This window comes from Hippocampus guttulatus, chromosome 14 (genome assembly GCF_054856545.1).
Source record: "Hippocampus guttulatus isolate MCC_2025c chromosome 14, RoL_Hgut_1.0, whole genome shotgun sequence".
NCBI classification, from domain to species: Eukaryota; Metazoa; Chordata; class Actinopteri; order Syngnathiformes; family Syngnathidae; genus Hippocampus; species Hippocampus guttulatus.
Genome location: NC_141274.1, coordinates 2150202 through 2174391, shown reverse-complemented (window position 1 = coordinate 2174391; position 24190 = coordinate 2150202). Strand labels below are relative to the sequence as shown.

At 41.7% G+C, this 24190-nt stretch overlaps 2 protein-coding genes across 8 annotated transcripts in view; both read right to left on the bottom strand.

The window, feature by feature from the left end:
- Nucleotides 1-1240: 1240 nt before the first annotated feature.
- On the bottom strand, nt 1241-4555 carry LOC147194441 (uncharacterized). 5 transcript variants are annotated; one of them, XR_015102877.1, is made up of 4 exons: nt 4361-4555; nt 3481-3864; nt 2579-2759; nt 1241-1583 (listed from the first exon to the last, which is right to left on the bottom strand). XR_015102877.1 is itself a non-coding variant. In XM_086129607.1 (3 exons), exons 1-3 carry the CDS (start codon nt 4379-4381, stop codon nt 2712-2714), a joined length of 453 nt encoding a protein of 150 aa, XP_085985733.1. In that variant the 5' UTR covers nt 4382-4555; the 3' UTR covers nt 1241-2711. The 5 variants fall into 5 exon arrangements, 2 of the variants coding, with proteins under 2 accessions (XP_085985733.1, XP_085985732.1); XR_015102878.1 differs by having other exon boundaries at nt 2579-2756; XR_015102879.1 differs by having other exon boundaries at nt 4365-4555.
- A 1906-nt stretch (nt 4556-6461) lies between these two features.
- The window catches only part of LOC147194440 (adenylate cyclase type 1-like), a 41333-nt gene continuing 23604 nt past the window's right edge, over nt 6462-24190 (bottom strand). Inside the window, exons 5-20 of one of the 3 annotated variants that reach the window (XM_086129467.1) lie at nt 23452-23579; nt 21480-21638; nt 20336-20477; nt 18074-18229; nt 16582-16779; nt 16196-16284; nt 16022-16106; nt 15628-15717; nt 15293-15555; nt 14038-14164; nt 12533-12688; nt 12304-12450; nt 12125-12223; nt 11160-11274; nt 10932-11056; nt 6462-10460 (exon numbers count right to left, since the gene is read on the bottom strand). In XM_086129467.1, the coding sequence (XP_085985593.1) occupies nt 10080-10460; nt 10932-11056; nt 11160-11274; nt 12125-12223; nt 12304-12450; nt 12533-12688; nt 14038-14164; nt 15293-15555; nt 15628-15717; nt 16022-16106; nt 16196-16284; nt 16582-16779; nt 18074-18229; nt 20336-20477; nt 21480-21638; nt 23452-23579 (2460 nt within the window). In that variant the 3' untranslated portion in view covers nt 6462-10079. Of the gene's footprint in view, nt 10461-10931; nt 11057-11159; nt 11275-12124; nt 12224-12303; nt 12451-12532; nt 12689-14037; nt 14165-15292; nt 15556-15627; nt 15718-16021; nt 16107-16195; nt 16294-16581; nt 16780-18073; nt 18230-20335; nt 20478-21479; nt 21639-23451; nt 23580-24190 lie in introns of all 3 variants that reach the window. The other 2 variants (XM_086129466.1, XM_086129468.1) reach the window with 2 other exon arrangements.

Genomic DNA, 24190 nt, shown 5'->3' with positions numbered 1-24190 from the left:
TCTCATCTCAATTGACTCATTTATTCACTTTGTGTTGAGTTATGCTGCACCATAGGCGCGACGAGCCCATTTTGGGGGGTTCTGAAGCACCCCTAAAGAGAATTATCACGCTTCCAAAATGTGTGCGTCTAGATTTTTTTTTTTTCTGACCGTTTTTAACAAATTAGAAAGTTGCAAAAAACACACAGTTGAAACATATTTTAATAACAAAAATTAGCTTTAAAATGATTTGATCCATTTCACCCCCTCCCACCACTACAAATGCCAGATTAAGGTAAGAGTAGATTTATTAGATGAAATGTTCCATCCTTTATGTACGTCGGATCAGTTTATATGTCTTATCGGATCAAACAGTGCTTGTTATCTATATTGGTTGATGGTACAGAGAGTGAGCCAAAGAGCAGGGAGTGGACTCTATTAGTGTTCAATTTATTTGACAACATTCAACATTTAACATTCAATTGCACACCGACAGTGAACAAATATCAGAGGAGTTCATCGAGACAGGACATCATTACTATTAACAACATAAGTGACTATTTGCTGAATTTCACAAAATGAGGACGCGAAGAACAGGGAGACGTCTGCCTTTCAACAAAAGTTGTGATCACTGTGGGTGGGCTGCTTAACTCCAGCAACATGCATAACATGTATGCTGAGGAGCTGCTACGTTAAAAGATGTCCTCCCCCAGACAGATCTTAAGGGCCAAAATATGCTGGTATTTTCCCGTTATAGTCCTTTTCTCCTGCACTGAGAAAAAAAAAAAAGGTTTATACTCAGTTTTATTTTGTCAAGTGGCAGCACGAAATACAATACCTGGTACATTTTTAAGTGGACAATATTAAAAAAAAAAAATCTAAATCCAGATGTCTATTGTTTGCAGACAAAAAATAAAATAAAAAGTAAATTGAACACATTTATAAAGCATGTGCTGTGACTCATGATTTACAGAACCTTGATGAGATTTGGTTCATTCGCAGACTTCCTTGTAGAACTCGCTTTTTTTTTTTTTTTTGGAGTGGTGAATGCTCGCAGATAAATTTACTTCCATCTTTTATTTAAAAAAAAAAAAAAAAAAAAAAAAGACCAGCGTAATCAGGCTGAATTTAAACTTCCACCCCAATTCAGATAAAGCCCTAATTATCGACTGGCTCTTCAAGATTATTTTGAGTGATTATCTTGCGGGGTGTGATTCCGCCCCCCCCCCCCCACCCCCAACCCAGTCTACTCTGAAAACAGTTAATCAGATAATCTCCAATTTTAAACCTGTTCAATATTCATGACTGCAAATCAGGAAGATCATTGTCACTTCGTAAAAACCAGTTAACATGTGAACTATCGGCGCGTGTGAACCGCTTCCGAAGTTGCGCTGTATTATTTGACACCGGTGTGGAGATCAACCAACAAACGCTGACAGGTGACCTGTTTAACATAGTCAATATTCATCCAAAAGTTTAATGAGGGGAAAAATAAACAAAACACACTTGCCCATGGTTGGCGTTCACTCAATGACCAGCTGATGCGTTTTCGCTTCTTCTATGTTGATCATCAAGTTCACCAGCCACTGGGGAAGCTCCTCGTTCTGTAAAAAGGTATTGAAGACAACATTACCACCCCAAAAAAAAAAACCTCCTAGCTATGAGTGATCCACCATTGATACATTTTCCAATTATGTGGAAGAAAAGAAAATGCAATTATGAATTGAACCATTGGCATTAAAGGTAACATGATGGCACCAGTTTGAGCCTTCAACAAATTAATGAGCGAGTAGTTGGACTTTCATTTCAATTTCAGTGGTTAACTTGTTTTTACATCAAATGTAGTTGACATTTTTTTAGAAGTGTTACCTATACCAGTGATGGGCATCTTTAATGCTAGAGGGGGCAACGATTTTAACATCGGTGTGACTCTGTGGCCACACAATTCCTCACCACATGGATGACAGAAATGATATACATGGACCGAAAAAAAAAAAAAGAAAAAGAAAAAAAAGCATGTTTTCTTACTATACTCAAACCTCGGTTTTCGACCAGAAAATTCGAGATGTATATGCCTCAGATTACGACCGAAAACTGGTTTTCGACCAAACCCGAATACGCCACTTGACTCCTCTCGGCTTCCTTACACGAGGAAGTGATGCCTCCTTGTGTAGCGTTCATTGTGAGCAGACATGTTTGTTGTGATTTACGCAAAACTGACTGTTTTAGTGTTATTTCTGCATAGTGTATTAGCCCCTAATCATGGGCTAATAAAATAGATTTGGCTTTCAAACAAATCGCTTTTCGAACAGCCTTCTGGAACGGATTATGGTCGAAAACCGAGTTTGACTATATCTTTCATTTCTAATCTTACATTTTCAATGTATCCATGAAAGATCTAGAATCCTAACCCAAAAACAAAGGGGTTGAAGCAAACAACAATAATAACCACAAACAAAAATCAAGCAGAAATTGCTGGTCACAAAGAGCCCAGATAAAGAACAAGCGCTTGCAAAAGGCAAGGTAATGGTAAAGCCGAGAATATAAACAAATTGACAAGAGTCCAATTACATGAAAACAAAATAATGTCAATACTTACTAAGGAGGGACGAGAGAGCAAAAACAACGATGACCTCAAGAGGCCTCGAAAACAACACGAGTATGAGCAGCAAACAATCTCAATAATCCAACAGACTCAGCTAGCAGGCTGTCCTTGGCTAACTGATGAAATATTAGCAGCAGGTGAGCAAGATGGAGGGAAGGCCCTGCTCTGCCACCTGCTGGAGACACAAGAACAGAATCATGACATTTGATTTCGGTACTGTTTACCCTGCATCTCATTCTGAAACCGCCCAAAAATATTTGGCTTACTCACATAGTAGCATAGGGCTGTGAGACATGTCTGCCATCTTGTGGAGATTGGTGATATTACAACTTAGAAACTGCCGTTGAACGCTGCATAAGCAGTTTGACACCCGTAGGTTCACATAGACTGATTTATTCCCCCCCCCCCTCAATATTTTTCCTCATTTTGGATTGTATCTGATCTTTCATGGATTTTCACCAATTCCTCCCTTTTTTTCCCATGAAAAACATATTTAATGATTATGAGCATTTAAAAAAATATATATCCAGGGGTCACTCAGTGTGGTCGGTGGCCACAGTGGCAACAGTTAAAGAGTCTAGAAGAAATCAACGGGGGAGTTTTACTTACTTTTGCACTTGCATGAGAGTTAAGTTAAAATGGAATGAAAAAAAATGCTAGTCCAGAGGAAAAAGGTTTGACAATTTAAGCCTAAAAGAAAGGCACGGGTGAGTAGTTTTACTGTTGTTCAGTTACAATGGTTCCATTTTGATTTTCACTCGCATGACAGGAATGTTATATGAACCATTTAATGGACAGTTAAATATACTATCATGCAACGGTTTGAGACCTACATGAACAGATTATTTGTTTTCATATTCGTTTTGTGTTTAACGTAAATGTTACCATTAAATTACCGTGTATTGCATTGAGGATAGGCTGCCGTTTCTGCTCCTCCTCCTTTTCTTCATCAAGGATGTTTTGCGCTTCTTCCTCTTTACTGGCCTTGGGAATCGTTCCCATGAGTGAAGACTAGCATTTAGCCTCGTTGTGCTCCCCTCGCCCAACGGTGAATCCAGTTTCGATGATTCCGGATTTTGTTTTGACATCTGATGCGGCGAAGGTTCGTCACTGAAGGAGCGAGACATCCGCTTTGGCCTGAGAACCTTCAATCGGACGTCGTCATCCTCGTCACTTGTAAACGCATCGTGTTCTTCACGCTCTTGGTGTTCGGGTGTGGGGCTTGTCTCGGGTGCATCCTCCAGGTCGGACTCCTCCGGGATGACATCCAGCATTTGAGACTGTTTGGAGTGATTGTGAATTATTTGACAAGTAATGCCACAGTTGGGAAACAAGACAGTTTTTCAGCACCAAGTCTCCCTTATTATTTACATTCGTACAAATCAGTCAACATGCAATTTTTAAACTCCTGACAAAGAGTCAGGGGTTATTTGTTTTACGGGTGAATTGTAAAGATGAACCTAAAATGGAACATAACCTTTACAGATTAACTTCATTTGACCTTGTCTGACTTTTGAAAGGCACATGTCCAATGGTCCAGTACTTTTTGCACAGCTTGCTATTCTCCAACATAGAGTTGAATTAGGTTTAAAAAAAATTAAGTAAGATTAGATTTCCTGGTTCAATTAGAAATGGTATTAGAACAGCCTTTTTCATTCTGCTTTTCACATTTTGACAACATGAGATTAAGACAACATCTAACAATTGATAGCACTGCACTAGACTACTGTAACGCTTCAAACGGGAAACGTTGACCAAGAGGTTGTAAAAACTCACATACTGTAGTTGACTGTCCATTGTGGCAGTTTAGTGGTTTAAACAAGAGCGCTCGCTGTCTGCAGTCAGCAGATACGGTGTGGAGCTTGATGACTGATTCATGTCAAGTGTGGAGCCTAATGGCAAGCGGGTGCGGACAAAATCAAATCAATCCTGTTTCTTCATTGTGAAGTAAAAAGTAGGGGCGGGGTGAACAACAAATCTTATTTTATAATTAAGAGTTAAATAAAAGATATACCTGTATATCCAGTCAAACCTCGTTTTTCAAACGTTTCTGTTTTCGATCAAATCGATTTTCGACCAAATATTTCGAGTTTTTTTATGCCTCGAATTAAGATCGAACTGAGTGCACTTGAATGCACCACTCGACTTCTCTCGACTTCCTTACACGAGGAAGTGACGCTTCCTCGGGCTGGCGAAGAAGTGACGCATCCGTGTTCAATAAAGATTTCTTTTAAGAAAGAGCGCCCAATGTGTGCAGACGTGTTCAAATATTTTTCAAAAAGCGTCCATTGTGAGCAGACGTGTTGAATAAAGATTTTTAAAAAAGCAGACGTGTTTGTTGAGGTCGATGCAAATGGACTGTTATTTCTGCATGGCAACAAAGAAAGCAAGTGGAAGTAGTAAAGCTGCTGAAAAAAAGAGGAAAATAGTCCGCAAAACCTTTGAATTTAAGAAAGATTTGATAGTGAAATATGAATCAGGTGTGCATGTGTCTGTGTTGGCGAAGGAGTTCGGCATGCCGAAATCAGCAGCATCCTAAAAAAGAAAGACCATCATAAAATCAGTGATGTGGCTGATTAAAGGATCTTGTGTGTTTAGTGAGCAAAGGCCACAAATATTAGAGGAAGTGGAGAAACATTTGCTTATTTTCATAAATGAGAAACAGCTAGCTGGGGACAGTCTTAGCCAAGATACGATATGTGGCAAAACAAGACAATTGTATGGAGATTTGATTAAAAAAAAAAAGGATCCTAGCATTGCTCCTGAAGAGTTTGATTTTAAAGCAAGCAGAGGATGGTTCGAAAAGTTGAGGAAAATAAGTGATTCGTCATGGGGAGGCAGCCAGTTCAGACAAGGAAGCTGCCAAAAAGTTTAAAGTTGAGTTTCCCCAGCAAACTTTTAATATGGACGAGACTGGACTTGTGTGGATAAAGCAGTTCAGAAAATGGATGGAGGGATGGTACCTCGTACCGTAGTGTAGGATTACAGACAGCCTTCTGGAACGGATTATGGTCGAAAACCGAGGTTTGACTGTAATCCAGTACATACTGAATGTCATGATCTTGTCTTGTGTTACAGGTTACATTGGCTTGTGGCGGTAGGAGGGCAGCTTGCTTGTGAACTGTCATTTACCTCAGATTCCCCCTCGTTGCTCCACGTGGTGTGTGAATGTTTGTGTGTGTATGTGTGCATGTGCGTGTGTGTGTGTGTGTGCATGTACTTGAACACCATCCAGGAATAACAAACCTTTTTTTTCTGAGGTCAATCGTGGTTTTTTTTCTTTTTTTCCAGTGAGTCCCCATGATGATTGTGAAAGGCGAGCATGTATATTACCGGTGCAAAGATCAATCAATTAATTGATGATTAAATTAAACAACACAATTACTCACTCAGACCGAGTTTAATTGAATCCTTTCAGTTTATCAGTGGCAAATAATCTTAAATTTCTGTAGTCCTTCATGAATGCAGAATTATTTGTGTTGGATCAAAATAAAACGTGCAAACTTTTGCTTTTACTTTGGGAAGCAATGATCGACATTTTTGCCTCTTCTCTAACACATTATGAAAAAATAAAACAGCAACTGAATGTAATCTTAATTGATTTACCTTTGTGCATTTTCGATATTGTCAATTTGAAATTATGTCCTGTTGAGGACTTTAGGACTGTAATTTAATACTTGCTGTGTTAATCCGATTCATTAATTAATGGACAAAATTATCAACAGAATAATCGATTATTAAAATAATAATCATTAGTTGTAGCCCTAATAATCTTATATATACCTGTATAAAATGTATATATATATATATATATATATATATATATATATATACACACATACCAGATTCGTAAAGCCATTGCCTCTCATCATTTTATACACCAATATTGTATTTATTACAAAATATTCAATCAACCATCTTTACACTGTACACGTTGTAACAGAGTTTACAGGTGTTTGGGTATTTACAAAGAACAACATTAAAGAGTATGACCTGCATATCAAAATGAATATGTGTAAAAAGGCAGGTTACAAAGACGGTTGAAGCTTGACATGAAATAAGGCAGAAACATGACATATGTACGCAGGTGCTGATCCAAACTGAAGATACTGCTGTATGGTGTACAGTGGACCACCACAATTTGTGGGTGGAAGGGGCCAAGACTGACCGCAAATAGCGAGTTTCCGCCAATTCTCGACCTTCCCCTAAAAGTGATGACAATAGCATATTCATAATTTAAACCAGAAAATACCACAAAATGTGATCCAAAACCACAACCTGCACCCATCGTCAAACATTACTGTGCCTTTGAAAAGAAATTACAGTCAACAGCTCACAGCAAAACACGGACTTTACATTGCTAAACCCCAAAGCCCGAGTGGACAAAGTAGCTGTCGGCCAATTTACCCGAGGCGACGTACAGTTGATAAGGCAGGAGAAGAGCGCTACATGCTCATGTAGCATCTACTCACAAACGCTTTTGAAACGCCCTTCTCGGGGTCACACGAACATTAATGGTCGCTTTTCTTGTACATCATCCTTGGACTTCACTCTGCAGGTGAGCTACGCGACCATCGTTACCTAGCCTGTTCCTAGCCACTGTCCGGTCTCTTGACAACAAGATGGCTGATCTCAGAAACGGGATAACATCTTAAAGTGAAATTAGATAGTAGTGTGCTCTAATTTTTTTTATGGAAGCGTGGACCACTAACAAATCATTAGGATCTGCAATCCAGCTATGGGTAGACTGCGTCCACTGCCAAGCCCGCATATCAAAAAACTAACGTGGCAGATGGTGGAGAAGGAGAAATACTACTCAACGGATACTGAAGAGCGAATGCTAAAGTGTAGAACTTTAATTTACCAGTGGAGTTCAGTGCAGCGTTCGTACTGTGTTATTACACCCCAACGGAGGCTAACAAGACTGTAGTGTTTGCTAGAGTGAATGATAGACAAACATAGACATAGACAAACACGAGACTACAACCAGGGTTCCCACGGGTCCTTTAAGTTCATAAGAATCCATAAAAAAAGAAGTAAAATTATGTTCTTAGTTGTCCTTAATTTTCAGGGAAAGCTTCTCAAATCAATAAAAATCCTTAAAAATTAACCTGTGGTGTTCATTTCATATGTGTATGTCATTTTCCCCATCCTTCCAAATAATAGCTTTGTCAGAAAATGCGCCTGGCGCCCTTTCCCTCAAACCCCGCTGTCGGGCTACATGCCTTCCTGGTTCCCGCTCTGCTTTTCCCGCCGCCTCCGATCAGTTCCGATGATGATCACGTGATCACTTCGGGTCATTTCGGGGCAAATTTGACATCCAGTATGTCAAATAAAGGGTTAGCCGATTGCCCCGAAAAATAAAGATGTGCCCTTCCTTTGGCAGCAGTGACTTGAACACCAGCTCAGTGATATGTGTCTTTCTGTTCATTAAATCCACCGTGAATCCCCTGCTTAATGGAGAAAAAGTCCTTAAAACATGCCTAATTTAGCCCTCAAAAGTCTTTAAAAGGTCCAGAAATAAAAAGCAAGTGGAAGAGCGGGAACCCTGTGCATAGTCAGGACCCTTTTTTTCGTGTCGCCAAGCGAGGGCTAGCTGTGCGCATGGGCAGAGTTTTCCTTCTTGACAGCACCTGTACCACAACTTAGACCTGCTCTTAGCCCGTATAAGGTTTAGTCTACTTTGTACCATCAAATAATCAGGTGTGTAGGGGACATGTACAAAGAATGGTCCACTGGAACGCCCACCATGGCGCAGCGCCGTCTGCCAAATTCCCAAACAAGCTAAAGGGCGCTTGCACATGCACGAAAATCAACATGCACCAGTTTTTACGCCAAGCTTAACGTCTACGAAAATAGGGCCCTCGGTGTTTCTTGCAGGCAGTGTTTTTAACCATTGTTACCTCAGATCTGCTTTCCCAAAGTACATACAAAAAGTGTGCTACTGTTGACATTATTTTGGGAGGAAAAATCTTGACTTTTCTTTCGCCTCGTTACGGTAGATCAGGAACAGATGAGTTTTTTTAATGAAAACATGGAGAATGGGATGCCAAAGAAATGCTCAACCGTGAATATGTGGGTAGCCACTGTATACCTAGAAGAGGAATGTGAGACAACCATTGGTTTGATGGCTGCTTGTGTTATAAATGCGTTATAAAGTACATTTGGTCTTGTGCAATTGTGTGCTTTTGTACTCTCATGTAATACTGTGTGTCTGGTTTGGGAAACTTTTTTTCTGATATAAAGAACTACAAATCTTTTTTCTGAGGTATGATGAGCATTAGTAGATTGAAGGGTGTTTTTATTTTTTTTGTAAGAATTGCACACTGGCCTCAGGTTCCCCGCTCGTGTTATATGTTTGTATCTCAAGGGCACAATTACCGGTATGTGTTTACTCCATTAAATAAGAATAGTGGTGAAACACATACAGTGGAACCTCTAAAAGTCCACCCATCCATCCATTTTCCGATCTGCTTTATCCTCACAACGGTCGCAGGGGGTGCTGGAGCCTATCCCAGCCATCTTCGTGTCGTAGGCAGGGGACACCCTGAACCGGTTGCCAGCCAATCGTAGCCTCTAAAAGTCCAAAATTGCAAAATGGTCCTTGTTTTTCAGCGTTCTCCACGACTGACGTGATGTTTACTTGACATCCTGCACAAAGGATGAGTTCTTTTGATTTTTCTTTGGCTCCCCCTTCACCCAGAAAAAAAAACATATTCCAAATGAAGGAGTATTATTGTTATTTTTTAATTTATTTTTTAAAATAAAAACAAATGTAAAGCATCCTTCAATGCCTTACAATCAACCCTTAGCGGTTCCACTGTAGTTTGTTCAAGTGGGGTTGAAAAAAAAAGACACATTTGAGCTTATCAGATGGTTTGTGAAAGAGTCACATGTGCGAACCTGGTGGATGGCATGTTGAAAATATCATTCCTTTGGTTTTCTTGCAGGGGGTGGGGGGGGGGGGGGGTTGTAGCTATGGCTGTCGAGGTGTAAAAAGATCATGCACCAGTGATAAGAAATGTGTCTGCAAAAGTGTTCCAAATGTGGTTGTGCTGTGTCATCGAATGATCCATCACCATACACACTCACAACAAGTGCACGCGCGCACGCGCATGCTTAGGTGCACCATAAGAAACACTGTGTGACGACTGCAAATAATACAATGCATCCTTGGCATCATTAGAAGGACTGTGCAAAAGCAATAGCAAGATCAGTCTTTTTTTTTTAAATACACATACTGTAGAATAGCCCCCTCTGCAGAATTTGTTTTACCTGCAAAGAAAGGATGGAGTGTCCGAGTGTGTCCAAAGAAGAAAGAGCAGCTGAAATTCCCTAAAAAAATAAATAAAACAAAACAAGAAACAGCAAGTGATTGTCTGGACTCATTTCCTCAATGAGCGTCACACCTGCAGGAAACATGCAGGCCACTCTCCTCAAGGCCTCCATCTTGGCTCTTCGTACCTTCACTGAGGTCACACACTTGTGTTTGTGTCTACACCGCAGCATCAGCCGCAGTCGCCACAGCCTCAATCTCAATCGCTGTCACATCTCGATCCTCCCCCACCTCCTCTTCCTCCTCCTCACCCACCGCAGGCACGCGGGAAGAAGGCAAGCACGTGGGCTGGCTGTTGGGGGAGGCGGCGACGGAGGAGACGCTGCCCAGGTTGGCGGGCACGCTGGTTTTGCCGCAAGAGTGGATGCGGCGCGCCAGGCTGGCCGAGCGTACCACCGAGGAGGTGGTGGCCGTGCCCACGCCCTGCACCTTGCCCTCCAGGAAGTACGTCAACATCTCACCTTTGCCCTTCACACTCACTTTGCCGCGGCACACCAGGTCGTAGTCGGAGTTCAGCAGGCGGTAGACCTCCTCCGTCACCTGGATTCAAGGATATTAAGGTCAACGGAAAACTAAAATTGAGACAAAATTTTCCTTCACAAAAATGGAAATGCTTTCAAAAAAAATTATAAAACTAAAACTAATAATAATCATGATAAAAATATTCTTTGTTTTTATTCAATTAATATCATGAATTACCTTCTTGTAAAGGTATTTTTTTCTGTGTGTTTACTAATTTATTACACAAAACTCAGACTTTTTTTTTTGTTTTCATCTTACACTTGGCAAATACTCCATATATTAAAAAAAACAAAACTATAATACTAAAACTAAAAAAAAAAAAAAAAAACGAAAATGATTGATCTCAATTTTATAATAATTAATAATTAACCACATTTTAGCATTACCGTTCCTCTTCTTTCCATTTCGGCTTGTCCCATTCCACAAACTACTCCACATCATCAATTTGAACGGAAAAGGCTGAAAAATATGCAAAATTTTGTTTTTGACCTGAATCTTCCCTGGTACTCCCGTGCTGTCCATGCGACTGGCCACGTTGACCGTATTCCCCCAGATGTCATATTGAGGTCGCCGTGCCCCGATGACCCCTGCCACCACTGGACCAACATTGATCCCTGCGCCGGCATGAGACATTGAGCAAACCAAACAACCCATGAACAAATTTTCATACTTTGACTGGTACTGTATGTTGTCGTTGGTGAGCGTGCATAGACGTACCCACTCTCAAGACAAACTCATTGTAAGATTGATAGTTGATTTCATCCAACACGTCAAACATCTCAATGGCATAGTCTGCGATTGTGCTCAGGTGGTCGTAGGTGGACTTCTTGGCCTGAAAAAGCAAACAAAAAATGTCATTTTCGCCATATCAAGAAAGATGTATCGTATTGTATTTGCGTGTAGGACTGTTTGAGTCTACTCGCTAGCTTCTAAATTTAATTTGGCCATATGGATATGCTGTAAATGGAGACGGTCATTCCTCAGTAAGCTGCAGTAATAATACTCATTCTTCTCACAGGATAAATAATATATGGCTGTGAGTATTGATATATTAGCTGTCTACATCAACTGCTCCATCATTTGTGTTCATATAGCCACCACTTCAAGGGCTATAATGGTGCAACATCGATGCTATATGTTCGGCTTTCTATGGGCTTTTTCATTGTTTGTTAGCATATGGCGGAACAGATTTTCCTAAAGGCAAAGCTGTGTGGTTCTTTTAAATATACATATAATTCAAACGTTATCACTAACTATATTTCTATGGATCCTTACCGACTGCTGGAGCATTCTGTTACTCGGAATACTCGTGCTCACGTCAGAAGATTGTGTAGGAAATATATACTCGTTCTGATCATACACTCGAACTGATCATTCAGTGCTTTAAGCACTGCCCCATAGCGGTCAGTAAGGATGAAATAGAACTCTTTGATGTTTACTTTGATAGCTAACTTCAGCCAAGTGATGGCTTGTTTTGTAGGTTAGCCCACAAGAGGTCTCATCGGTCAGCGGTTCAAGTAAAAATCGGGGGTTTTTTTCTCCCCTCAAGTGGCACAGCTGGTCTACGCGAAATGGCTGCGTAAAATGAAAAAAAGAGGCATGGATCTGAATGTCTCTTGTAAATACAGTTGTTTTTTTTGGAGGCATGAAGCATAAATATCACACACGTGGTTGTATCTCACCTTGGTTCCAATGGTTGGGACAAGGCCCACGGCTGCCATGTACGTGCTGCCTATGGTCTTGATCTTCTCAATATCTTTGTAGCACGCTTTATCCATGAGCTGGAAGATGCACATTCAGGTTTAGAATCCACACCAAGCGTATGGCTCTTCATACTGAGTCAGAAGTAAAACAACGAGACCTCATCAAAGTCTGCAATGATCTCATTGAGCAGTCTCAAGCATTCCACTCCCATGTTGTTGCCATCCAACTCAATGTAGAAGTCGTTGAAGTTTGGGATGGAGGCAAACAGGACGCCTACTTGCGTGTATGACTGGTAGTATAAGTCCTAGAAGAAGAAAGAAAAAAAAAAGAGAAGAAATGATGTGTAACCGTGACGACTTCTTTTGCCACTTCTCGTGATGGTCTACCTGTTTGTGTGTGTCTGCTTGTCTATGAGCTGGGCTCACCATGTTCCTGGGGTTGGACAGCAGGAAATGTTGGGCCACGTGTGCCGGCAACAGATTGAACAGGATCCGCCTGTTGTCCAGTTTGACTTTTTCCATGCCATCCCTTTCCTCCTCCGCCTGTCCGCAGACATGCAACGCTCGTACGGTTAGCGACACACGTAGCTGGATACAGTTTGAAATTCAAGAGGACATATTGTGGAAAATGCACTTTTTTAAAATGGCTTGTATACCAATGGATGGGTCTCTGAATTTCCTAACCACCGAGTAAATCTTTTTTGATCTGCCTGTTTCTAAAAAGTGATCTGTGAGCAAGTATTTCTGCACTCATGCTAATTTAGATGGCACGTTTCAATGAGGGCAAGGTTCGCTCGGCTGCGGTAAGGCTCCAGAGCCACTTTCAAGCTATGGCCGGACGACACTGAAACACAACGGTGCAGAAACACCGCAGAGCTGCACTGAGTTTTGTTGGAAGTACACACAGTGATTAGCATTAGCTAACAATGTTAGCCTCGGATAGGTGACGCATGCTTGAGGTTTTGTTGAGGAAAATACAGCAGCAACTAAACAAAACTTCCCCATTGTCATTTCTGAATTTAAAAAAGTGCACAAGGTTAAACAGCAAATTTTGTTGACATTTTTTTTTTTTTTTGCGGTCGCGTTTCCGAAATTAGAAGAAACAAATGTAATGACATTCAAGTATTCATTGAAGGTCTTTATGAAATTGTGAAAAATCAATTACCAAAAAATACATTGTCCGTAAAAATGTAAATAAAGTAACGAAAAAGCCTTGAGCTGAAAGAAATATTGGCCTACATTTGATGAAACAGCGACAATGCAGAGAGGGTAGAAAAACAGAAACTTAAGTCTCAGTGTGATCGCTCAATATCAGAACCAAAGTTGGTATCAATTTCCCGATATTTAGATCAATATACCCACCACAAATGCAATTTCAGGCGTATACGTATTTGGACATTTTGAACTCTTCCTTGTTTGTGGCTCTTCCTGCCTACATGGTTGCCTTAGGAATCATACTCTCTGTTTTATTTCAAAATGGATTTGGTCTGCGTCAATGGCCACGATTACTTCTGACTAAACACCTGTACCATCAACTTTCTTTTACACTTTTTTCAGTTGAAAATGTAATCTATACGGTCAGTGTAGAAAAGTGCGACATTTTGGAGCCAACTCAACCGCCACAATATTACTTCCCGTTTTCACCAGCTGGGGTCAGTAAAACCTTTCCATTTTAACTGCTCACATCGTTTCTCGCCAACTTCAGCTTCTCACGACACAAAATAGTAATTTTCCAAATTAAATGGAGCCAAAATAAACCACTGACCCCATTTATTGCCAAAGAACAGAAACCTGGCAGCTTCTATCTACATAATTATTGTATTATGTATATCAATAGTCCACTTTTGTGATGTAGCACATCATTGTATGGTGATGAAGACATGCTGGCTGACCTGCACAGCCCAGAGGAAGTCCAAGCGCAGCTTGAGGTCAAGCTGCCTGGAGTGGAGGGCGAGGGCACTGACGAAAAGCAACAAAGACAGGATGGGCTCGTAGCCCCGGATGTGGAAGGACCCCCCACTGTGGACAAGACCAAGGTACAAAGTCAGCACCGGGGGCCGGACCACCCGAGAAAAACTACACGGGAGGCTTGAGGCGATCCCCCAACACATGTTAAGTTATACAACAATGTGGATTTCAGTCCAACATTTGCCTAGTTGTGTGAATGTTGGACTAAAATCAATCGATTGTAGAAATTGCAATTTCGTGATCCCTGACTAGTGTATGACATAATGTGTGTCCAAAAAAGGAGAGCTCCGATGTTATTTTCCTCATCTAAAGCGCTCCTGGATATGGGTTAGGGATACACAAGAATTTCCAGAAAAAATAAATAAAGGGCATGTAACAATGAGCGAGGCATTTACCAAGTGTCCAATCAGATTGCTCTGATGTCCTCGTCTATGCAGATCACGGCCTCTAGGGTGCGTATTTGCATGTTATCAAGGAACTGTGATTCTGGTTTCAATGTCATGATTATCTTTAGTCAGATTCCCAACAAACTAGGGTCTTTTTCATTCAGAAATTACAGCCATTTTAAGCAGAATATATCTATACGGCCGTCCGTCGATTGTCTATCATGGGTGAGATACACCCTGAACTGGTCACCAGCCAATCACATCACATCATTAAATACTTTCATTCAAACTCATAAAGTCATAATCACTATCTGCGGAAAAATTTTTGAGTCTTGAATGACCCAAACAGACATGTTTTGGGATGTGAAGAGCATACAAATGAGACTTGAATCCACAGCCACAGAATTGTGACGCAAATGTGCTAACCAGTAGGTCACTGTGCTCCTACTTTGGGTTCCAAAGCCAGGCTAAATCAAAAGAATTCCACTGTCACTTCAAATGGTGAGAATGGAACGCATGCGCTGGAAAAGGGTGGAAAATGAGAAACACACACACACACACACACACACACACACATGCTGTACATCAGAGCGTATGTACTGTAAAGCCGCCCCCAAACTCCTGCTAATCTGTTTCCTGCACAGCATCAGAGAAACGTAACACTTCCCAAATGAAATGTGCGGGCTAACCCTCCAAATGAGGAAATTGTGGAAAATCAAAGGCGCTGACAAGCATCCTACTGGCACGATTGCCGAGCAGCCCGTCTGATGTCGCCCCACCGCGCCTCACCCACCCGGCGGTCTTGCGAAAACCGCTGAGCTCCAGCACGGTGACATAGAGCACTCCCAGCAGGAGCATCAGCGCCATCTTGGGCAGCCAGGAGACGCGCAGGAAGAGCGCCAGGGTGAGCGTGCCCACCGCGCATGACAGGAAGGCGTAGTGGGCGCCCTCGCAGGGCATCTCGGCCATGGTACGGCCGGCGCCGTTGTCGGTGTCGATGATGACGACGGAGCCGTTGGTGCTGGCGGGACCCCACAGCCACGGCATGCAGCCCACCTATATAGAGTACAAACAAAACTCAAGCTATGCACTTCATGACGCGATGAACTCGATTCGCACGTGACTTACCACACAGGCCTGGGCCACAGCGTAGATAAAAAGCACGATGAGAATGCAGAGAGCAGTGCGAATCTGAATGGTCAGGCATCCTGGAAAACACTGATTCACAAAAGCATGAGAGAATTTATGTCCATGTACCGGTACATGTCAGTTATTTCGCTCAGTAATAATTAGGGAGGCGGGATTGTGTTCGACCGGTTAGCAGGCCAGCCTCACAGTGCAGAGGTGCAGGATTTGATCCCGGCTCCTGTTGGAGTTTGCATGTTCCCCCCCCCTTGGAAACACTGACTCCAAACTGAACTGATCAAGTCGAATTTTATAGAATGACGCAGGCCTTGTCTCCTCTTTTTGAGAAGATGATGATAAAATGTGAAAGAGAAGGAAGTGACCAAGCTGCACGCACCTGTACTCTTGTGATATGCAGGTACATGATGCATGCGACCAGGAAACAGATGCAGAAGACAAGCAGCACCAGCACCACTGTCCCCCTGAACCACCCCCCCCAAAAAAAAAAAAAAGTGTAAGAAGAAGTCGACAAATAATGCGCAGTCGGGGTGTGAGTAAGTACAGTTCATACTGCGGTATGATGAGAAGATAGACGAGGCCACACAAAGCAGCGAGGATCAGAGACACAACCACAGCACTGGTGAAGTACTCATCCGGAATCTGATGGTACTTTTTCGGACCAAAAAGAGCAGAGGGTGGGCAGTAGAGATCATTCCGAAAGTGTTTCTACAATTTTTGTTTGAGTTATTTCGTTTGTTTTCATGATCTACAATAATCTTGAACAGAAGAAAAGTGAGAATCAAAGGCAGATAAATGCCAGGCGGATTCGTCCGTACCTTCCGTAACGCTGCCGAAAAAGGCAGAAAAATACCACGTTCATGTTTAATCACTTCCATTTCGGAGTGGTGTTCTTATCCCAACTGTGCCATTTGCTGTTTTTACACGAGCGTAGCTCACCCTCTGCTCGCGTTCCGAGCACTTGTACATGAGCGTGAGGAAGTTGAGGTCGGCCGTGTCCGACTCGGTCTGCCGGGCCTCGATCAGCCGCCCGATGTAACGGTTGACCCGCGTTCTGGGGCTGTTCTGGACCACGTTGGCCTGGTGAGCGTTGGGCCGGTTTCTCAGCTTTTGCGGCGCTGTCCTCATGGCCCTCCGCTGTGTGTGTGTGTGTGGGGGGGGGGGGGGGGGGGTTGAAGAGAAAAGAAGAAAATAAAGAAAAAGAAGGAGAGGTCGTAACGGCTGCATTTGGGAAGGGTTATCGTGCTGGAAAAAAAACGTCAACAATACGACTGGGCCGCTGATTATACTTTCAAATGAAACCGCTGCCGTCACATTTAACTTCATTAGTGGATGCACCCTGCTGAGACTAAGTGTCTTTGGCAGCCACAGTGAGGAGAGGTGCAAAATAGTCGGCACTGGAGCGTCAACAGAGCGCCTCTGTTTTTATTTTATTTTGTCTGCACTCATACAGAAAGTAGTGTACAGTCCACATAAATAGCAACACTTTGTATACATTTTTTTGTTCCTTCGTCTCGAACGAGGGTGATCAGACTTTTCTACTCGTGGGCAACGTTCGGCTTTTTAAAAAGAAGAGACGTGGGCCATTTCAGATAAGCTAAACAAAATAAACAAATAAAGCAAGAACAATCGTAATTTGCCATTTCTGGAGAAATTGCACAAAAAGGCTGAAACGCTGAATGAACAACTATTGTAAGGTGGACCGATTTGTGGAATTATATTGAATAATATGGAGTGATGTGACATGGTATTTGAATGTAATTCGAGTTAAAAAAAATGTCATTGGGAATGAGTGGGGAATTTTTGGTGGGGCCCGGAAATTTTAGCATGTTGAAAATCATTTCTGGATGAGCTGAACATTCAGAATTTGCAATGGGAAACATGAATCTGTTTTTGTCGAATGTGTAAGTGAGAATGAATAGAGACTTTTTTTTGTGGTCACTTCATTTGGGAAATTGTTGAATTCTTGTTAAATCAGATGTTTTGGCACGCGAATTGAATGAGCTGAACGCTTTGAATTTTAAAAAGGGAACATGTGAATTTTGTTTTGTTGAAAGTGTTCATTGGGAATACGTACAGTAAATAGGATTTTCTTTTTTTGGTGGTTGCTGTAATGGTGAAAAGGTTGAATTTGTGGTCAGTGGGAATTGTTGTCAAGTTGAAAATCGTTATCAAGATGAACTGAATGAGTTGAATGATTTCAATGTCAAATGGGAATGCTGTAAAATGCGTAATGTCGAATGTGCCGTTGGAATGAACGATAACCTTTGCTGGAAACTAAGCCTGATTGGCAATGAATGGGGAATTTTTGGGATGAAATATACTCACTCGCCCACGTATGAACATATAAACAGCCGCATAAGGTCTAGTTACGCAACCCACCAAAAAAAAAAAACCCAAAAACAAATATAAGCACAGCAGGAGTGGTTACCTTATCACCATCCTCGCAGTTCATGACATTAGAGAAGGGGATCTCAGCCTTGAACATCTTTCGGCAGTGCATGAGCTGCACCAGCAAGTAGCACACCGTCTTGAACTTCATCTTTTTGGCCGGCTTGATATCCGACAGAATCAATCCTGGGAAGATCTGTGTGAGACGGCAAGGAGGATTTGAAAAAGGCAGTCATGATTGACGGGGATTGCAATAGGTGTATTATTTAAGGTGCGTGTGTGTGTGGGGGGGGGGGGGGTGGGGGTGTTCACATCATCATGTAGTCATTACTAGCAGGATTAGGAACTGAACCACAGAGACAATGTGGGTCAATCCCACAGGTCATATTATTAGTTTCAGCACATCTGAGCTGAGTCATTGAGCTCGATGCACGGTTACAATATAATGTACTTTATTTAGTTTTGGTATACCTGTATATATATATTTTTTAAAAAAGCTCCATGGCAGATAGTGTAGTTGTCACGTCACACCATTCAACTAAAATCTATGATTTAGCAAAGGTTTCGAGAAAGAGAAAAACAATGTGTGTATATATATATATATATATATATATATATATATATATATATATATATATATATACACAGTATATCGGGAGATTAATTCATTTTACAGAGCAGATTGACTAAAGTATGTTGTATGCATTTTATGACATATATTGTGATATGTAACATGGGTTCCAATAGTATAGAAATGGGCAACCGTGTCATCCAAAAATCAATAAGACATACAGTACATATATTTGTTTTATTGGGTTTAAATACTGCACCGCTTTATTTCAATATTTTATTTTTCGCATATAAGATACAGTTCACAAAAAGAGAGCAGTGCAGTTTCATGTCTTTATTTTACTGGAAAATCCAACCATCAAATCAATTGAAAGTTGATGGTAAACGTCCATCCATTCATCCAACCATCCATCCATCCATCATCTGATCCACTTATCCTCACGTGGATGCAGTTTGCAGTGGAGTCGAATTACTTTGCCAAATACTAATAGCTTTCTCTCATATATGAGAAGACCAAAACAGTATTCCACCGCCTAGTCATACGGGATAAGGATTGAGGCCTGACGTAAAGAGCAAAAATCGATCAGCAATAGAGAATAGATGTCACAAGATGGCAGTAAAGCACTTCCTCAACTGACTTCAACATCGTTCCGTGGCACCAAAATGCCGGAAAATGGCAGCAAAGCACCTTTTTTGAGTAAATAAAGTTCCTCAACTCACTTCAACGTAGTTTGTTGGCTCCAAGATATACCAGAAGATGGCAGTGGAGCATTAATTTTGTCTACATTTATTTCCTCAACTTGCTTCAAGATAGTTTCTTGGTCCCAATATGCCACGGAACAGCAGCTAAGTCGTACTTTTGTTTAAATAAAGCTTCTCAACTCCCTTCAACATGATGTCACCAAAGCACTACTTTGGTCGACATGAACTCACTTCAGCGTAGTTTCTTGGCTCCATCCTGATATTGAGGCATCTACAAAAAAATTCTAAAACTTTTTGGGGGGGGGGGGGGTAAGTAGTGAGTGTAGTATCCAAACATAACTGTCTTAACCTTCAGTCTTCACACACTGCACTTAAATCATTACAATCTAAGAATACCACTTAGAATAATAATTTTTACTAGGATTTTAGCACTCGAGTACTTGAATCGTATATTTCCACGGGAGACTTGCAGAGATGGCGCTTTATATTTCCGCCACGAGAGGAGCAGCAGAACATGTGAGAAGAGAGCTGCTTGTTGACGTGTTTGCCACACGCGCGCATTTGTATGCATGCTCGACTCTGCTAATCTATGATGAAAGACGCCCCCCCCCCCCCCTCCCCGACCCCCTGTCCTGCCCCTCCCCCGGCTAGTTGAGTTCATTAGAGGCTGGAAGTGACTAAATCTGCACATCAAATGTGTGAGAGCTCCATTAGATCACGCTTGATGCTTTACACTACACTCGGGGTATTTTTTTTTTTTCTCTTCCTGCGAGATTTTAGTGCAGGAGAAGCAACCAAAAGATAAGCCTCCTACTTCAATTGAGCCTTATCTGACTTTCCTTGTGGATTATCTCTGCACAGTACACCCTCGAATGTATTAAGGGTTCACTTAGGGCCGCGGCCTCATAAAGAACACAACTGAAAGTGTGGCAGTAGTCATCACCCCCCCCCCCCCCCCCCGCCCCCGCCCGCCTCTCCAGGGCCTGGACATGAAGAGCACATGGCAGATAGGAAATGGAAAATGGTGTACCTTGCGTCGGTGTGATGGCACAATAAAGAAAGTTTCGATCTGGTGTTTTTGGAGAAAGACGTTGCGCTCGTGACCGTTTCCCGGCTCCACCTCGTAGTCTCCATTCAGGCACTCTAGTGTAGATCTGGTGATGTGGACCTTCCTGTGGAAGGTAGCCAAAAAGAAATTAAGAAGTCAGCAAAATAGCATGAAAAAGTGTAAATGCTTGTCGCTAAGCATTCACAAATTATTTTCTCCTTTTTTTTTTTTTGTTGTTTTACAGATATCTGCCTCACAGTATTTAATATGTATGATTTATTTTTGTCGAGCCTTCACAATAACATTTTTGGAGTCGAAATGCTCATCTCTACGCATCCCTCACACGCATTTGATTCAACGTGCAATAGTCAAACAGCGTGATTTGCGTTCTCTCAGCATTCAAAAGTAAATAAAACTGGAGTGGAAATGAATTTGCCTAATAATTGTCTCACCGCTATCACGTGACAGTGTTTGATTCACAATAACAGTAACATCAATGTGAATAGATTTCTTTCGGCATTCTCACAGACAGTACTTTTTGGACCCAATTGCCTCGCTTTCTCTTGGCATGCAACCGTTTTAAAAAATGGAGCCCGAATGCATTTGTGTGAATGTTTGTCTCTCAGACTTAATGCTCCATTTTTTGATGAGCAGTAGCATGTAAGTGAATATTTTTCTCTCACACACTTCCCTCAATAATTATTTTGTCATGCAGATAGTGTCAGTGTGAATGCTCGTGTCTCAGTCGTCACAGTTTGACCGTTTTTTTTGTTTATACCCATTGGCGTTATTATTACTCATGGTAATATGAATGGTTGTCCCTGATAGTGGAGTTTTTTTCTAGCTTCCGAAATTAGCTTTTGAACATGATTTCAGGATGATGTGTTGATCATGGTGGCAGGGGATTGTGACAGCATTATAAACTGGCCCCACCTACAGTCGGGAAGATGAATCAAGTCAGCAGTCACACCACCTCACGGTGAAGGAAACTACTTCAAAATAAAAGTGTACCAAGCCGGTGATGTCCAGGTGTAATTTTTTTTTTTTAATTGACTCGTTTCGCCCTTGTCTCTCAGCATTCACAGATCAGATTGGTGTCAATGTCAATCTTTTGCCCAGTACTGACCCAGGCAGTCCCCCGGCCTCCATCACGTTGGCGAGAGTGACGTCGTTGGACCACACGTCATACTGCCACTTCCTGAGGCCCAGCACCCCGCACAGCACCCGGCCCGTGTGCAGGCCCACACGCATGTTAAGGTTGACTTCCGTGGCCTCCGCCACTGACCTGAGAGTACCAGCAACAAATTTTATTAACATGATGACACATCCAGAAATGTGTACAGGACAAACATATTTTGCATTACAGCAAACCCCCATCCATCATGGCAGTTATGTCTGAAATAAGTGAAATCGGCGAGATCGAAATATAGAATTTAAATACGTCCTAGGTATTATTGTTCTCTGGTCTTGAAACACACTTTTCAAATAACACAAATATATTTAAAACGATACATTGACATATTGAGAAAAAGAGCAATGAAAAACAAAAACATTGCACAGTGTTACAGTATACCAATCCCTCTGCGTTTACAGTAAACAATCCATTTTTGCTTTCTGTTGGCATAAAAAGCAGGATGGAAGAGGATTTGCTTCCACTCAGGATGGCTGTCAGATCTATGTTCTGCTGAGTAGAAAAGATGCTTTCTCATTGAGGCCACTTTTACTCTGTCTGGAGGAAATCAAGACCTGAATGGCACTGGTTTAATGGAATTTCAATGAAAAGAAAACCGAAGTGATGGATTTTGGTCCTGACTTGGGCGCCCTGGCTCCTTATCCCAACCAACAGTCTCGAACTTGGGTCTTAAACTGCACTGCGATTTTAAATTGGACCGAGTTGAGTTGAGATTCACTAATCTCCAGCCAAAACTAGGTTGAGATGAAATACTTCCGTTTTTTTAAATCCTTCTTTCTAGTTTGTAAAGTCTAGTCGAGTGGTCATCGGTGGAGTTACACACAAAATAAATGGGAGGCAGAATTTAAAAAAAAACAAAAAAAAAACAGCACCTCGCTTTCCCTGCCAAAAGTCACGTGGTATGGGCTTCATCTAATTCATGACACTAAATTAATACAAGCACGATAGGAAATGGCTGATTGGAAACTAAAGCATACCTGCAGCAAACATGTCCACTAAATGCTCTTCAATTATTTAACCTTGAACAGTATAACATCACCAATATGGATTTTCTCTTCTTTCTAAGTATAAAAAGGAACATTTGCAGAGCTGCACAAGGATTACATTTCTTCAAATGTGCTCTAATTTGCTCTTCAATCCCAAAATAGAGATGACCAAAGAGGATCACAGCAACTTTAAGCAATGTCACAATCTTCATAGTCAAACTTAAATCAAGTCGTGAACGTATCAAATTAGGAATGATCTTTCTCTGTCCTTCGAGTTCTCTGTGGAGGAGATCCAATTAGAAACTCCAAGGATTATATTTTATGGAATGCAATCTGACAAGAGACATTATAAATGTATGCGTATAGACAAAGCCAATGTGTCCCACTGGGCAATTGTCATGAAATGGATTGATACACCAGTACTGAACACATTTATCAAACCCCCTTTCACAAAAACAAGTGGAGAACATCCAGCACTCCCCAATAAAGGAAAAGATTTGTTTTGAATTTACTCAAAATTAAATTTACTGGTACATGAAATAAAATCATCTGGATCCAGATACATACAGTAGATGTAGAGTCTACTGAAAACATGCATCTGGATCTAGATAATTTTATTTCTTGCAAACAAGAGAAATCCCAAATTATTATAACCCTGATGGGAGCAAAAAAACAAAACAAAAAAAAAACAAAGGTGTTGCATTTAAACTTCTGTTCCGTACATAACCTAAGTAAGGGACGAGAAATGGAACTCGAGTGTGGTCAAGTCACATGACTAGTCTGTAAACAAACTCAGTGCAGCTCAGCCTCTGGCAAGCATGATCGATTGTAAAGCGATATAAAATGGCATTTTAGTGTTTTTGTATCCTTACAATTCACAATGGTGGCACGGTGGACAGCTGGACTGTCAGATCACTCACGTTATGGTGTCAATCATGTCCAGTCCCATCTCCACGCAGCAGTGGGCGTGGTCCGTCTTGGGCTGCGTCAGGCCAGACACGCAGTAGTAGCAATCACCCAGGATCTTGATGCGGCGACAGTGGTTCTCCTAGCAACACGCGCATGACAAATACACACTGTCATTGGGACAATAACGGCATATATGCGGCGTATAATCATGCATGATCAATGCCAAGCAAGGTCAAATGAGACTGGGGAAGATTTGATCCTACATCACAGTCACCCCGAACTGCTTAAAGCATGTCAAATTATGCAAATGAGCCACGCATATTTGGTTCTGATATATGGAGGCGATGTGAAGACTTGGTCCCTCCACGGCCCGCTGGCAGTAAGCAAGAAAACAGAATACAAAGCGCCATTATCGGAGCGTATGAGCCAGGGGATGCGGGTTACCATTGACGCCGTCGCTCACAACCCCTTCATTGTTTCCATGGAGGTAATGGGATCACTGGCCGCGCACGCGAAGAGCAACAAAGACTCATAATTATGCACATTGGCGGCAGCGCGGACGCACGGCGAGGAAGACGGACGGGCTATTTTTAACATGCCAGTCGCCCTGTGTTGCGGCGACGGACGATCTGCATGTTTGCAAGTTGCCGCTGCTAGCTGCGAGGTTCGCAGATTTTGCAGATGTTTACAAAGGACAACCAAAAGGCACAAATGACCTCATGAACAAACAATCACATTTACAAAGAAGAA

Coding starts and splice junctions, on each gene's coding strand:
- LOC147194441 (XM_086129606.1), bottom strand. CDS start 4,381: ATGGACAGTCAACTACAGTAT. Junction 3,865..4,360: donor TGGACAGTCAACTACAGTAT/GTGAGTTTTTAC, acceptor CACTCCAAACAG/TCTCAAATGCTGGATGTCAT. Junction 1,584..3,480: donor TATCCTCAATGCAATACACG/GTAATTTAATGG, acceptor ACCTTTTTACAG/AACGAGGAGCTTCCCCAGTG.